Source organism: Brassica napus, chromosome A1 (assembly GCF_020379485.1).
Source record: "Brassica napus cultivar Da-Ae chromosome A1, Da-Ae, whole genome shotgun sequence".
NCBI lineage: Eukaryota > Viridiplantae > Streptophyta > Magnoliopsida > Brassicales > Brassicaceae > Brassica > Brassica napus.
Genome location: NC_063434.1, coordinates 1,458,162 through 1,471,504, shown reverse-complemented (window position 1 = coordinate 1,471,504; position 13,343 = coordinate 1,458,162). Strand labels below are relative to the sequence as shown.

The following is a 13,343-nucleotide window of genomic DNA, read 5'->3' as shown; positions in this document are numbered from 1 at the left end:
TCAAAATGTATTTATAGGACGTGTTGAAAAAAAAATATGAAAAACTGGAGTCGGTTGGTATAACTTCTTTAGTCAAGCATAAAGACAATTTTATCATTTATGCCCATATCCAAAATCAATAAAATCTGAGCTATATATTTTTGTAACTTAATAAATGGTGACCTAAATTTGGCTATTCGAGATTGTTATACAACAATTTTGAATAGGTTCAAGAATAAATTTCATATATCAAAACGATGCCACATTTTATGTATGGTGTACCAACATTCATTGTCTCAGAACGGTTATTAATTTACTATTAATGATTTTTTAAGAACATGCATGGTATACGTGGAAAAATATTTAAGTATATCGTTAGCAAAGGGATTTTCGAAAGTCTTCTAAGAAAATCTACATCTACGTTTACACACACAACACACAAGAAAAAATGTACATCTACACGTATCTGGACTCAAAAATAATCCTGAGTTCTCTAATTATATATTTATATGTTGAAAATTGATTTTCAGCATTAAGGTACAAGTGAAAACAACGTATCAAAATATAAACGTGGTGTTTTGCATGAAATCCTACAAAATGTCTGAATATAAATGGATTGGTAGACCACGATACATACCTAATAGATATACAAATGGCAATACAGAAACGGTAAGAGAAAAGCATTTAAATTTCCTTGAAAATGCGTACACGTACGTAAATAACTTTATACGTAAAATACGTATGTATGATATACAGTCATATTTAATATTTAGCTAGCTTATCGCTTGCACGTACAAATATTATCTGATCCATTTTTTGTGTAGTATAACAATAAACTATTGTTCATATCAATGGAACTTCCTATAAAAGGAAAGGCAAATCAAATAAGTTTTTCTTTTTCCTAATCAACATTATTTCCGCGTGGTAATTGAAAGTGAGTTATAAGTTATAACTAACGAGTAATTGTTGTCCTAATCCGAGAGTAAATGACTGCCAGAATAATATGATAATATAATACTGTAATATATATGTTTCTTGTATTATATGTCACCAGGTGCCCAAGATCATCAGGCAACCAATATTACGTCAAAAACCTTTATTGTGTTTATAAATATTATGTCATAAGGAGTATTTGCTAGTATTAATTATCATAGTACATTGATAATATGTGTATAAAAATTCATAATAAATAAATAAAACGCAAAAGACTAAAAACAATATATCTAGTTTTAGCAACAAGATTTTCAGTTTTATGTAAGTAAATAAAGTAATTTAATAATACATACTATATTCGAACTATAATAAATTAAGTTTTTCTATACACTAAGCAAGTGATTTAAAAACATTTCACTGGGTCATAACTCATAGCTATAATTTCTAACTACTAATTAGTACTCTCTCTCTCTCTCTATTAATTTTAGCTAAAAGCATTAATATATATAAAAAAATACATTTAAAAAGAATCATTTAATATATAAATTTAACTAATTATAAAAATCTTACACAATTTAGTTAGTCACATAATAATCGATAAATACAAAATCTATATTTAAGATGTTAACTACTTATATTTTAAAACAAACAAAAAAAGATTTTAAAAACTATTTATACCACAAATCAGAGGGATTAATTATACGTTTTGTAAGAGTATTACAAAAAGGTAATATCCGAATATATAAATTATAAGTTAAATATTATTATTATCTTTTCGCTCAGCTGAGCTTGCGCGATTTTTATATAAGTCGTGTATTTTAAACACACTGGATCATGGCGCAGGGAAAGAGCCTAGAATTTACTTCACCTACTTGAGGTAAAATATCTCGAGCAGAGCTTTAATTGCAAGTAGGCCAGTCATCGGATCTTCTTCTCTCTTAAGAGCTAAGCAATAACCCCATCTCTCTCCCTCCCTCCCTCTCTCTTGAATAAACTCTCTCATCTCTCTTGAATAAGCTCATCTCCTCAGTTTTTTTTTCTTTCTTTCTTTCTTTCTTTCCCGAAGCGGTTTGGCTCTCCTTCTTCTTGGAAGGTTCTGAAACGAAACACAAAATGGCATCTTCTTCTAGATCCCAATCTGGGTTTTGTCCTCTCTCCCCGTGTCCCTCTCTCGGTAACTTCGTCGAACGGATCAAAGACGCGTGTCGTTTCCTCGTCTCTGCTGTTCTTGGCACAGTCCTCTCGGCGATCTTGACCTTCTTCTTCGCTCTAGGTCCGCCTCTCGTCCTCTTCTATGCACATTTCAAAACTTGTTCTTTCCGTCTTTGTATCCCAGTTTAGTCACTGTGGGGGTGGAAAGTATGTTCCTTTTGGATTGATTCATTGATAAAGTTGTTTCCTTTTTGATCTTCTTCTCAGTGGGGACATTGCTTGGAGCAGTCACTGGAGCTTTGATAGGCCAAGAGACAGAGAGTGGTTTCATCCGAGGAGCTGCGGTTGGAGCCATCTCGGGAGCTGTTTTCTCTATCGAAGTCTTTGAGTCGTCTCTTGTTCTCTGGAAATCTAATGAGTCACGTTTCGGTTGCCTCCTCTACTTGGTGAGAGCTGAGATCCTTTTCTTTAATTCTTTGAAACCACTCTTTTGCTCTGTTTTAAAAATTGATTATATTGTTAATGTTTGGTTGTAGATTGATGTCATTGTTAGTCTAATAAGTGGTAGACTCGTACGGGAACGCATAGGTCCAGCTATGTTAAGCGCGGTTCAAAGTCAGGTACGTTTGATATATATAATTCCATTTCCACAATGAGATGAATCTCTCTGGACTTCTTGATCTTATTCATGTGTTGATCAGATGGGAGCTGTGGATGCAACTTTCGATGAGCTATCGAGTATCTTTGACACCGGTGGCTCAAAGGGATTAACAGGAGATATGGTTAATAAAATACCAAAAATCAAAATCACTTGCAAAAACAACTTAGATGCTTCTGGCAACAAAGACTCTTGTTCTGTCTGTCTTCAGGTATGTTTTGGTCCTAATCTCTTATTTGGGAACCAAAAATGAGTACTAATTTATTGTGTGAATATTGCAGGATTTTCAACTTGGTGAGACCGTAAGAAGCTTGCCACAATGTCATCACATGTTTCACTTGCCTTGCATAGACAATTGGCTCCTCAGACACGGATCATGTCCTATGTGTAGACGTGATCTCTAATCTCTCCCTTTCTTACCATTTGCACAGTCTCCATCGCTCTCTCCTTGACCTTTCTCTTGTTATATGTATGGTCGTAATCTTGTGGTTAGTCTCTCTCTTTATGTACAAAGAAAAAAAAGAAGTTTTGGAACTTTGAAAGCTAGAAAAACTCAACCCAAATCCATTTAATAGATTGTGTGTTGGTCTCACCAAACTTTTGAATATGGTTTGATTTTTCTTTTTTTTCGCAATATTCTTTAAGTTATGACTTGAAGGAAATACATTGAATTCTATGTGTGAAATCTGTTGGCTCGTGGGCCTCCAAGAGATAATATCTTGCCAAATCATTCTTTTTTTTCTTGATTTGGTTTGTTAATTAGCTCTAGCATTTAAGCAAACATGATTAATTACTCACCAAACACGTCATTAATTACATTGTCAGTTTTAGCTAACGCACTCATTACGTGAGACGGCCTTTCTTTTGCCAACTATAACTTGTAAACATAATTGGATATATGTTTACCAAAAAAAAAAACATAATTGGATATATGGTTTATGTTGATCAGTCCGTTTAATATTTATTTTTTACACCATCAGTCATCAGTATTTATCTGTCTTCTAATGATGCTTGTTTTTTTCCCCTTAGACCACCTCCATTGGAGGTTATTTAATTAGAACACCACCACTAAAAATAAAAAAATAAAAAAAGAGAGAGAGAGAGTAAAGAAAGGTTCTAAAACAAATGTTTTTAGAACCATTTCTAAACATTAAACCTTCCACTTGTCTTATATTTAGCATTTTAGAATTAAAAAAATAATAAAAAAATTAGCTATTTATTTAAAAAATTTACTTTTTTAGTTTTTTAGAATTCCACCTAATTTCTAATGGTTGGAGGTACTCTTACATCCTCATGATTCTTGAAGTTTTAGTAAAAAAGTTTAAATCCAAATGATCCAAAACCACAATAGCCTGTAACTTCTAGGACTTGAAAGTTAAAAGTTTCCTTTTTCCTGCAAATAATTCTATATTTAAAGACTTTTTAACGTTGTATACCTAGGACTTTTATAAAGTTAATTGATTAGTATTTAAAAATGAACCACATCTTTCTAAATCACGGGGAGTAAACTAGCACCTCTTGAGTCATTGTACAAAAAATCTATGTCTTACAATGAAAAGTGTTTTTAAAAGAAAAGTCGTCACAACAAAGTTATTTCTAACATTTGCACAAGACTTGGATGAAATAAATGTTTGAAATTCGTTTATCAAAACTAAGTTGTTTCAGTTCCCACGGGCTTTTGTTAGTATTTTCTTGGTCAATAATTTGCACAAATTAGTTGTATTCACGTGATCTTCCGACAGATTAAAAAATTATAGTTGGGGAGGTCCCCCTACTGCAAATATCATTTTCTTCATCACACGTGGCGGAATCGCAGTTTGATAAACCGCCACGTCATAATTTCGATAATTGGTCCACAAACTAAGTCCATTAAGGGCCCATATAAACTCCGCGTTGATATTATCAAAATTTATCTTAGGCTTTAGAAAACGCGATCCGTTAAAACTAGAACCGGTTAATACCCGGTTCGATAATTTTATTTATTTTCCGGTTATTGTTAACCACCTAAACCCTGAGCTGCTATTATATCCTCTTCTCCGACGGCGGAACTCGATTAAACAACTCTCCTCCATTTCGTCGCCTCAGATTCACTGAGCGTCGCCGGAAAAGCTCCTGAGCTATGAAGTTTCTCATTCAATCAATCGCTGGTACGCTCCTCTGTACATTACCGCATAGATCCTTGCGGCTAAACCAGATTAGATCACATTTTCATTTGTCGATTGCTCGATCCTTCTTCGTCGCTACTTTTTTTTGTGTGCGTTCGATCGAATGTATTTACGTATTGCGTACAGGGAGGAATCGATCTCTGGTTCGAACTCTGGTTAGTCGGCGTTTCTTCGCTTCTTCATCGCCGGAGGAACTCGCGAAGAGAAATTACGCCAACGATCTATCGGAGTACAACTCGGTTGTTAACTCCGTCACAGCTCAGCGCAGGTTCTTATTTGGCTAGCTTGCCTTGCATTTTGTATACTTGGTTGCTTGATTGATCCTTGCGTGTGTGTACATGTTGTGTTTGGGTAGGCACTATCTGTTGAGGGATGTGTATGATGATATGAAGCTAGATGGTGTGCAGCCTACAGCTGATATCTTCCATTCGTTTGTTGTGGGAGTGATGAAGGGTGCTCGTTTAAGTGATGCTTTCTTTTTCCGTGAAGAAATGAAGTCCATGGGGATTGCTCCTGATGTAAGTAATGCTTGAGAGTCTAGTAGCAGCAGATTGAGTGATTCATTGCCCAACAATTTAGGCTTTATAGAGTGAGTTCATTCATCCGTCGCTTGTGTTGTTGACTGAGCGTTCCTTCTTGTAGGTGAACTTGTACAACTTCTTGATTTCCACTTGTGGTAAATGCAAGAATGGAAAGGAGGCGATCCGAGTATGTTTATCTTCCCCTTTGATTTTGTATATATATCTTAATCTTCATTCATATACCAACCTTTTGGTTTGTCTCTTTTTGTAAGGTCTTTGACGAGATGAAGAGATATGATGTAAAACCAAATGGACAGACTTTTGTTTGCCTGCTCAATGCCTGCGCTGTTTCTGGCCATTTAGATCTTGTGTAGGTTTACTGCTTCTATAGTCTGTTTACTGCTAATAAACCGATTTGATTTCCTTTGAATAACTTCCTTATGCCTCTTTTCTCTGTTATAAGTAAGTTATGCGCGATCTAAGAAGTGATCTAACCTTTCTTTGGAATCATTGTTAGGTATGCGATAGTTCGAGATATGACTGCTGCTGGTGTTGGTTTGAACCAGTTCTGCTATGCAGGACTCATAACTGCCCACCTAAACAAGGAGCCTAGACCAGAAAATATTTCCACCAAGGTAACCTGTGAAGGTTTCCTGTTGATATTTTCATTTTGTTTTTTTTTCCCTTAAAAGTGGGCTTTCTCACATCCTCTCTTTTTTCTCAAAAGATTCTCGAGTTGGTGGAGCAGTCGAAAGGCTGGTCATCAATTGATTCATCAAGGAAGAGTGCAGAGGATATGATGTTTAGCATCAGTGAAGAAGAGCTGTACAACGTTCCGACCGCTGAATATTCCCACAGGAGCAGGTTTCTGCAGAGGAATTTGACCGTGTACCACGTAGCATTTAGTGCGCTCGCTGATTTAAAGGATGTACAAGTAAGATGATTTGTGTATATTCCAAAATGTCCTTCATTTGAGGGAACGTTCTGTTGAGGGAGTAACAAAAGCATTTGACCAAGTAACTCTTAATGGCAGGCAACGGAAGCTCTTCTTGAGATGCTTAAGAAGGACGGAAAAAATACTGATACTTATTGCGTGATACAAATTATGAGGTAATAATAATAAAGCATGCAGTATGATTATTTGACTGACTATATTAGACTTCACTTTTCTTTGTTGGTATTTATGCCCACAAAATCAATTAGCCTAGTATACATATGCGATTATGTAGTATACATTTAGATGTTATAACATTTGTGATTATCATAGGTTTAGTTACCAGTTTAACTTTTTGTTACTAGTATATTAACACTATAAACTCTTTGGGAATCAAAGCACGCTTATAATATCAGCATCTACGCAGGTGCTACCTACACTCGAAAGACTTTAAAAATGGTGTCAAATGGTTTCAAGATTACATGAACTCAGACAAAACCCCTGCCATGGAACTCTACACGGTAACTATCCTCTGAACTCATCATTGGTGTTTCAAATTAAGTACGAAGAGGAAACTTGTTCTTAGTGCGGGAATGACAACTTTGATAAAACAATTTTATCCTTTTTATAATCTTTATTCCCAAGAAATGTCCATATAACGCTTCTCTGTCCTGTTTTGCGTTCAGCATATCTTTGGGTGACCTGTCTAAATTTTATTTGTTTTTGCTCGCTTCTACAGACTCTTATAGAGGGAGCAATGACAGATTACACCGAGGAAGGAATGAAGATTGCTCAAGAGACTCTGGTAAATGCTTATAGTCTCGGCTGTACTGAAAGACGAATCCATGCGATAAATTCGCTCTGAGTATATGGCCACTGGCCAATGATAGAGCCTTTGCCTGTAGAACTGACGACAATTAATTCATAAATGCAGGTCAGTATGAACGATCGAAACTTCTTCTTAGATGCAAGAACTGGAAGCAATCTGCTACTCAAAGCTGCTGGTGAAAAGGTAAGACTCTTTGGAAACAAACAAAAAATTGCTGTAAAGAGATTCGCTTAGACTGCTTAGTGATAGTTAAAAACTCTGTTCTTTTTTTTCTTCGGCAGACCGGAGGGTACACGGTTGCCAATATGACCTGGGATCTTATGCAAGCTCGGAATATTCCACAGACACTAGCTTCTGTTGAAGCTTACTACAAGGGACTGAAAGTAATAAAATTAAGAACCCTTTTCTCTCAATCTTCGAAGGAGAGCATTAGTTATTGATGTGGGGTTTTTTTGTGGTACAGGAACGTGAAATACCAGAGGATGATCCGAGATTGATGCTAGTAACGCGTACATTCAACACCCTGAAGCGTCAGCAAGGGACATTTCTTAATCGACGTTAAAGCACAAGGACCAAGAGGACAGTTTCTTCGTTTTCTGCCTTTATTTGATTATCATGACCTCTGTAAACCTTCCCGGTATGCCTTTCAATCAGTCCTTTAGATGAATAAGGAGACTTTTCATAAGAAGAAACTTCAACTATAGGATTCTTCGGATGTTAATCTGATTTCAAATTACTCTTGAACCTTGGAGATCTTTGTCTTTACGTTGAAAGTAAGAAAATGATTTAAAAGATGACAACGCCTGTTTGGTTTATAAAGATCAGGCTGTGTACGATCTCAAATGCACCAGTTTGGTATTTTGGCAAGGAAGATAAGAGAAAAAAAAAAGAAACTATACAATCTGGTGTATCCATTTGCAGAGATTAATAAAAGCAAAAGTAGTTTATGAATCACCAAATTACATGAGATACATCATGAGGTCTCTTTAACCACAACAGCCACCTCCCTGTGCTATCGCACCGTCTCTTCCTCCAGCTGCACCTTGAGGACGCCCGTAACCAACCTTTATGCCCGATGACTGCAAAATCCAAAGATATTTCAACTCATTGTAACACAAGAAAGGTCTATTGATTCACAAGATTACAACACTAGAAGATGTTAAGTTACCTCGTTGGATACATCAAAGACACCGTCCTGAATATTCTGGAGGATCTTTCCTGCAGTCTTTATGAAGGCCTGTAGATATACATACGCTACATGTTAATTTCAGTAAAAGGAAGACGAAAGAATTGTAAGATGGTATCATTACCTCCTCAACGTTCTGAGCTGTTCTTGCAGAAGCTTCTAAGAACAAGAGTCCATGTTCTTTGGCAAACTGTTCTCCTTCCTCCTTGCTAACAGCTCTCTTGTGAGCAAGATCGCATTTGTTCCCAATCAGCATAATACTCATGTTAGGATTAGCATGTTGCCGAGCATCCTCTAACCAGCTCGCCAGATGGTTAAACGTCTCTCTCCTAAAACCAAATTAACAAAACAGACTTTTGAGAACAAAAAGATCAAAGAATGAAAAGCTCCAATGATTAAACTCTCCAAATCCATCTTTTTCGGTCTAATGCTCTTCTCAAAAATCCAAAACAATGGAGAAATATAATAATTTTAGTAACATTCCAAAAACCAATTGTTTTGCTTAACATTCCACTGAAAGAGAGCATCGCCAATATCATAACCAAGAACTTTAATCACAACTAACAGTTATATCCTAAGATCTGCCTGATATTCTAAGCTTAACAGTTTAGCCACAAATATAGAAGTGATAAATTCCAAAACCTTGCACAAAAGAATCATGAAAGAGTAGTAGTAAACCTGGTGATGTCGTAGACAAGTAAAGCTCCAGCTGCTCCTCTGTAATACGACCTAGTGATGGATCTAAACGACTCTTGTCCAGCCTACAACCATCACACGTTTCGTTAAATCATAAAAAAAAAACATAAAGAAACACAAACACATACACTTAATGAAGAACCGTCGTGTTAATGATTAACTTTCCAATTATAAATAATCTCTCAATCAATAATATAACCTATTGATTACGACAATTAATAACCTAACTAGACGAACGAAAGCAAAAGAGAGAGAATCGTACGGTATCCCAAATTTGGAGTTTGATAGGACGACCATCGACGGTGACCATACGAGCACCGAACTCGACACCAATGGTGAGATCGTGGACTGGTTGGAACCTCTTATCAGTAAACTGCAGAAGCAGGCACGATTTCCCCACACCTGAAACCGAAACCCAAAATTAGCAACCAAATCGATAAAGTACGATCGGTGGTGGAGGCTCGCTCACCTGTGTCGCCGATGATTATGTACTTGAAGAGGTAATCGTAAGACATGGCTCGGCTCTGATGATTGTTTTCGAAGAAGAGATTGAGAGTTACAAGTCACCGACGCACGCGCTTTTTCGGTTTTTTATTTGGCGAGGTTTCTCGATGGGGAAGTTATCTATCTCCTCCTCCTCCTCCTCATCTTTAATACTACTATCTTTTTTACTTAATTATTAAACAATAGAGGGACCCGATGGAAAATATAATATCTAAAAAGATCGTATATATCCTATAGTTTATTGAGAAAATATAATATATTGTTGGCTACACGTATTAGAGTATGCAGTTCATTCACCGTCCAAAATTTATGTTTTCTGTGGACACGAGACTTGTATATATCACATTCATTGGTGGTGCTTGTACTGTGTTAATATTTTATTAACTTTTTAGAAGCAAAAATGAAAACGTATCTCTGCAACTGATTAGAGGATTGGTAATTATGCACAAGCTGTCTTAATCCAACTAAATAGTTTGATAAATTGGTTTAACATATAGTAAGATAACACCCATAGATCAACTCGTTTCATGTAGCCTGACTAAAATTGTATGTTTGGCAAAATTTTAACCCAACTTGGACAGCATTGTTGACGGAGTGTGGTAGATAGGCCCGGCCCATTATAGAATGAAAAATTGAATAAAAAATAAATATATTATTCTATTTATGAAATAAACTCATTTTTGCAGTCAAGGCGTGTATTCTCACAAGGTGGTAGAATTGTCGGCTGTAAATTCGTCTATGTAATGTTCTCATCATTATAATAGCATAATTAATCAGACGTTCAAAAAAAAAAAAAAACTCATTTTTGTTTTTTTATTTTATTTTATAACATCTCATTTTTATTTTATTATAGAATGAAAAATTGAATAAAACTAAAGCATTTTTTATTCTAAACATCATTTTTTACTGAGAGCATTACATTGGGTTCTTTACAGCAAAAATATCAACTGGATCCACCATCATCACTTTATGCATTAATTAATAATCATCATTCATGGGATTAAGAAGTCAGAATAAAAACAGAAATTAGCAGAAGGCGGGACCCACTTTTTTTCCAACACATGGACTGTTACTCACTCACCTAACGAAGAAGACGAACAACAAAAAATAGATCTCTCTCTCTGTTTCTCTTCCTCGCAAAGTCTCCATCTTTTTTCTTCATTCCTCAAAATACCTAACTTCGATTTTCAATTTACTCCTTGATTTGTACCAATGTCATGATTTTTCCCGAGAAAAAACCTCCGGGAAAATAGCACAATCCGCCTCGAGCTCCGATAGAAGAATCGATTCACAATGTCGGCGTTTTTCTTCAAGAGCACTCTCTTCTTGATCCCGATTCTGACTCTACTACTCACCTCCCCGAGCTGCTCCAAAGCTCGAATCTTCACCTTCGAGATGCACCACCGTTTCTCCGACGAAGTCAAGCGCTGGTCCGACTTAACCGGACGATTCGGTAGCACTTTCCCTCCTAAAGGAACCTTCGAGTACTTCAACGCCCTCGTCCTCCGCGATCGCCTCATCCGCGGCCGCCGCCGCCTCTCCGATTCCGAATCGGAGTCTTCCGCTCTCACTTTCTCCGACGGCAACTCCACTTCTCGCATCAGCTCCCTTGGATTGTAAGTTTCGATTTTGCTCTCAGATTCTCTGTTTTTCAGTGATAAAGTTTGATCCTTTCTGATTGTAAGTTCGATTCTGCTCAGATGCTCTGTTTTTCAGCATAAAGTTTGATCCTTTTTTCACTTGTTTCCATGTTTTGATGTTAAGTTTGCATTACACGACGGTGAAATTGGGAACTCCGGGGATGAGATTCATGGTGGCGCTCGACACAGGGAGCGACCTCTTCTGGGTCCCTTGTGATTGCGGCAAATGCGCACCTACCGAAGGACCTGCTTACTCTTCTGTAAACGTTTTTTTACACTTAACTTAGTAGCAGTTACTGTTGTTGAGTTTACTTTGTCTTATACCACTTTGATTGTGTGTGTGTGTGTTTTAGGAGTTTGAGCTGAGCATTTACAACCCTAAACTCTCGAAAACAAACAAGAAAGTCACCTGCAACAACAGTCTATGCGCGCAGCGTAACCAGTGCCTTGGAACGTTCAGCACTTGCCCTTACATGGTGTCTTACGTCTCTGCTCAGACTTCGACCTCTGGTGTTCTCATGGAAGATGTTATGCACTTGACTACGGAGGATAAGAGCCCTGAGCGTGTTGAGGCTTACGTCACATTCGGGTTAGTAGTAGCGGTTTTGCATCATCTCTAATTGTGTGTTGGTGCAGTGAGTTACTGAAAAAAAATGTGCAGATGTGGACAGGTTCAGAGCGGTTCTTTTCTTGACATTGCGGCGCCGAATGGTTTGTTTGGTCTTGGTATGGAGAAGATATCGGTTCCGAGTGTGTTGGCGAGGGAAGGTCTGGTTGCTGATTCGTTCTCAATGTGTTTTGGACATGATGGAGTTGGGAGGATTAGTTTTGGGGATAAAGGTAGTTCTGATCAGGAAGAGACTCCCTTTAATCTCAACCCTTCGCAGTAAGTGGTCTCATTCACTACTTTTATCAGATTTTGCCAAGAATGTAAGTAACCTTGGTAAAAATTTAATTGCAGTCCAAACTATAACATCACGGTGACGAGAGTGCGTGTGGGGACAACTCTAATAGATGATGAGTTTACAGCTCTCTTTGACACTGGCACATCGTTTACTTATTTGGTTGATCCCATGTATACATCAGTCTCTGAGAGTGTAAGCATTCTAAACGCCATTATAGTTCTCTTGTTTTGATAGTTCTATGAATCACATTGTCGTCTACAGTTTCATTCTCAGGCTCAAGATAAGCGCCATTCACCGGATCCGAGGATTCCCTTCAACTATTGCTATGACATGAGGTATGAGTTTGTATCTATCCACAACATTCAATGCGTCTTTGTCTCCTCCACTCATATCTAATCTTGTAAACTGTGTTATCAGCTCTGATGCGAATGCGAGTTTGATACCGAGTTTAAGCCTTACGATGAAAGGAAACAGTCACTTCACCATCAATGATCCCATAATCGTCATCTCTACCGAGGTCATTCATATTCTCTCTTTCCTTACTTCTTTCTCTATTGCTCACTGTCTTTCTCACAGAAGATTTGCGTTTTTCACAGGGTGAGCTTGTGTATTGCCTGGCCATTGTCAAGAGCTCTGAACTCAACATAATCGGACGTAAGATCAGTTATGCTTTTCATGGATCATCTAAACATCCTTTAGATAATGAACTCACGTTGTGTACTCTTAATGAAACAGAGAACTACATGACTGGATATCGTGTAGTATTCGACAGAGAGAAGCTCGTCTTAGCTTGGAAAAAGTTTGACTGTAAGTTTCCTTCCTCTAATGTTTTTGCTAGAAACACTTATTTGTGTATTGACTTATCTCTTGACGCAGGCTATGATATTGAAGAGACAAAGACAACTCTTACCGGAGCAAACAAAACAGAGGCGGTGGCTCCGGCAATGGCAGCCGGGATAAGGACTCATAATAACAACTCCTCAGAGCTACACAGAACAAACCAAACCAACTCCAAAAGTAGCTCTTCTTCCTCCAACCAAAGATTTAAAACAGTAACGCTATGGTCTTTCTTCAGATTTTTGTTCATATTATTTCCACTTTTATAGAGTTTGTAGTAGTAATCTTCTTAAAAGTCACACTCCAAAACACCCATTTTGTTTGTATCATAATGAGATTATAGAGATCAGCCTCTTCAGGAAAATATATGTTCTTCCACTCCTACCACTCTTTCAACTCTAGCT

At 37.1% G+C, this 13,343-nt stretch overlaps 4 protein-coding genes across 4 annotated transcripts; 3 read left to right on the top strand and 1 right to left on the bottom strand.

Annotated features, from left to right (window-relative positions):
* The first annotated feature begins 1,368 nt into the window (after positions 1 to 1,368).
* Positions 1,369 to 13,321, top strand: LOC106347574 (aspartyl protease family protein 1). Its single transcript, XM_048778507.1, has 11 exons — positions 1,369 to 1,389; positions 10,669 to 11,173; positions 11,322 to 11,457; positions 11,551 to 11,786; positions 11,859 to 12,083; positions 12,159 to 12,294; positions 12,364 to 12,437; positions 12,520 to 12,619; positions 12,699 to 12,756; positions 12,838 to 12,909; positions 12,979 to 13,321. The coding sequence occupies exons 2-11, from the start codon at positions 10,851 to 10,853 to the stop codon at positions 13,206 to 13,208; spliced, it is 1,590 nt and encodes a 529-aa protein (XP_048634464.1). The 5' UTR covers positions 1,369 to 1,389; positions 10,669 to 10,850; the 3' UTR covers positions 13,209 to 13,321.
* LOC106347304 (NEP1-interacting protein 1) lies at positions 1,737 to 3,314 on the top strand. Its single transcript, XM_013786855.3, has 5 exons — positions 1,737 to 2,185; positions 2,332 to 2,510; positions 2,601 to 2,684; positions 2,766 to 2,933; positions 3,004 to 3,314. The coding sequence occupies exons 1-5, from the start codon at positions 2,026 to 2,028 to the stop codon at positions 3,124 to 3,126; spliced, it is 714 nt and encodes a 237-aa protein (XP_013642309.1). The 5' UTR covers positions 1,737 to 2,025; the 3' UTR covers positions 3,127 to 3,314.
* LOC106347402 (pentatricopeptide repeat-containing protein At4g35850, mitochondrial) lies at positions 4,642 to 7,912 on the top strand. The gene is made up of 13 exons (XM_013786963.3): positions 4,642 to 4,869; positions 5,014 to 5,155; positions 5,243 to 5,405; positions 5,530 to 5,595; positions 5,681 to 5,778; positions 5,926 to 6,043; positions 6,136 to 6,342; positions 6,442 to 6,518; positions 6,770 to 6,863; positions 7,082 to 7,147; positions 7,277 to 7,354; positions 7,453 to 7,554; positions 7,635 to 7,912. The coding sequence occupies exons 1-13, from the start codon at positions 4,842 to 4,844 to the stop codon at positions 7,731 to 7,733; spliced, it is 1,338 nt and encodes a 445-aa protein (XP_013642417.2). The 5' UTR covers positions 4,642 to 4,841; the 3' UTR covers positions 7,734 to 7,912.
* LOC106347491 (ras-related protein RABB1b) lies at positions 7,954 to 9,783 on the bottom strand. Its single transcript, XM_013787073.3, has 6 exons — positions 9,523 to 9,783; positions 9,316 to 9,455; positions 9,036 to 9,118; positions 8,482 to 8,686; positions 8,340 to 8,408; positions 7,954 to 8,250 (listed from the first exon to the last, which is right to left on the bottom strand). Exons 1-6 carry the CDS (start codon positions 9,566 to 9,568, stop codon positions 8,158 to 8,160), a joined length of 636 nt encoding a protein of 211 aa, XP_013642527.1. The 5' UTR covers positions 9,569 to 9,783; the 3' UTR covers positions 7,954 to 8,157.
* Positions 13,322 to 13,343: the final 22 nt, after the last annotated feature.